The 655-nt window shown below is 54.7% G+C and overlaps 1 protein-coding gene across 1 annotated transcript in view; it reads left to right on the top strand.

Annotated features, from left to right (window-relative positions):
• CCNT1 (cyclin T1) overlaps positions 1 to 606 on the top strand; it is a gene marked incomplete at both ends in the record, with an annotated part of 5,103 nt that extends 4,497 nt beyond the window's left edge. Inside the window, one exon of the mRNA XM_010016647.1 lies at positions 491 to 606. Within this exon, the coding sequence (XP_010014949.1) occupies positions 491 to 606 (116 nt within the window). The remainder of the gene's footprint in view (positions 1 to 490) is intronic.
• Between the last annotated feature and the right edge of the window lie 49 nt (positions 607 to 655).

The following is a 655-nucleotide window of genomic DNA, read 5'->3' as shown; positions in this document are numbered from 1 at the left end:
CACAACTTGCCTGCAGCACCAAGGTCAGCTCCGGTTTGGTGGTTGGGGCTTCAACCTCACCCCCGGGATGGGGCTTCTCCCACCGTGAGGGACGGGGACACAGTGGGTCTGTAAGTGAGAGCTTGCCCCCGGCCAGCCCCAAGTGACTCCGTGCTCTCTGCCTCTCCCTCAGGCGTCCCAAGCAGCCAGGAAGTCCAAGGCTGACGAGCACGGGGACGACGAGAGCCTGTCGGAGCAGTGCCTGTCTCAAACACACCACTGTGTACCCTTCCAATAAACTGTTTAAAGAAACCATGTTAAACAAAGTACCTAGTCTTTGCTCTGAACCCCTAGAAGCACATTCATGAATGCTGCATTAGGGGAAAAACTTGGAGCTCAGTTCCTACTTCACTGACATCTACGTCTGCTAGATGATATGGGAAAGTGCAGTCAATTTAAACAGCAAAGACTCACTTCAAACGGTTGATACCAGTATCAGGCTTGACACCAGCACCCCCGTTTTTTTTTAACACACCGGCCGCCAAGGTGTCGCTCAAGGAGTACCGGGCCAAGCACGCTGAGGAGTTGGCAGCGCAGAAGAGGCAGCTGGAGAACATGGAGGCCAATGTGAGGTCCCAGTATGCCTACGCTGCTCAGAACCTGCTGGTGCAGCAGC

This window comes from Nestor notabilis, unplaced genomic scaffold (genome assembly GCF_000696875.1).
Source record: "Nestor notabilis isolate BGI_N333 unplaced genomic scaffold, ASM69687v1 scaffold22330, whole genome shotgun sequence".
NCBI classification, from domain to species: Eukaryota; Metazoa; Chordata; class Aves; order Psittaciformes; family Psittacidae; genus Nestor; species Nestor notabilis.
Note: the sequence above shows the minus strand (reverse complement) of the source record. Positions and strands in the feature narration are given on the sequence as shown.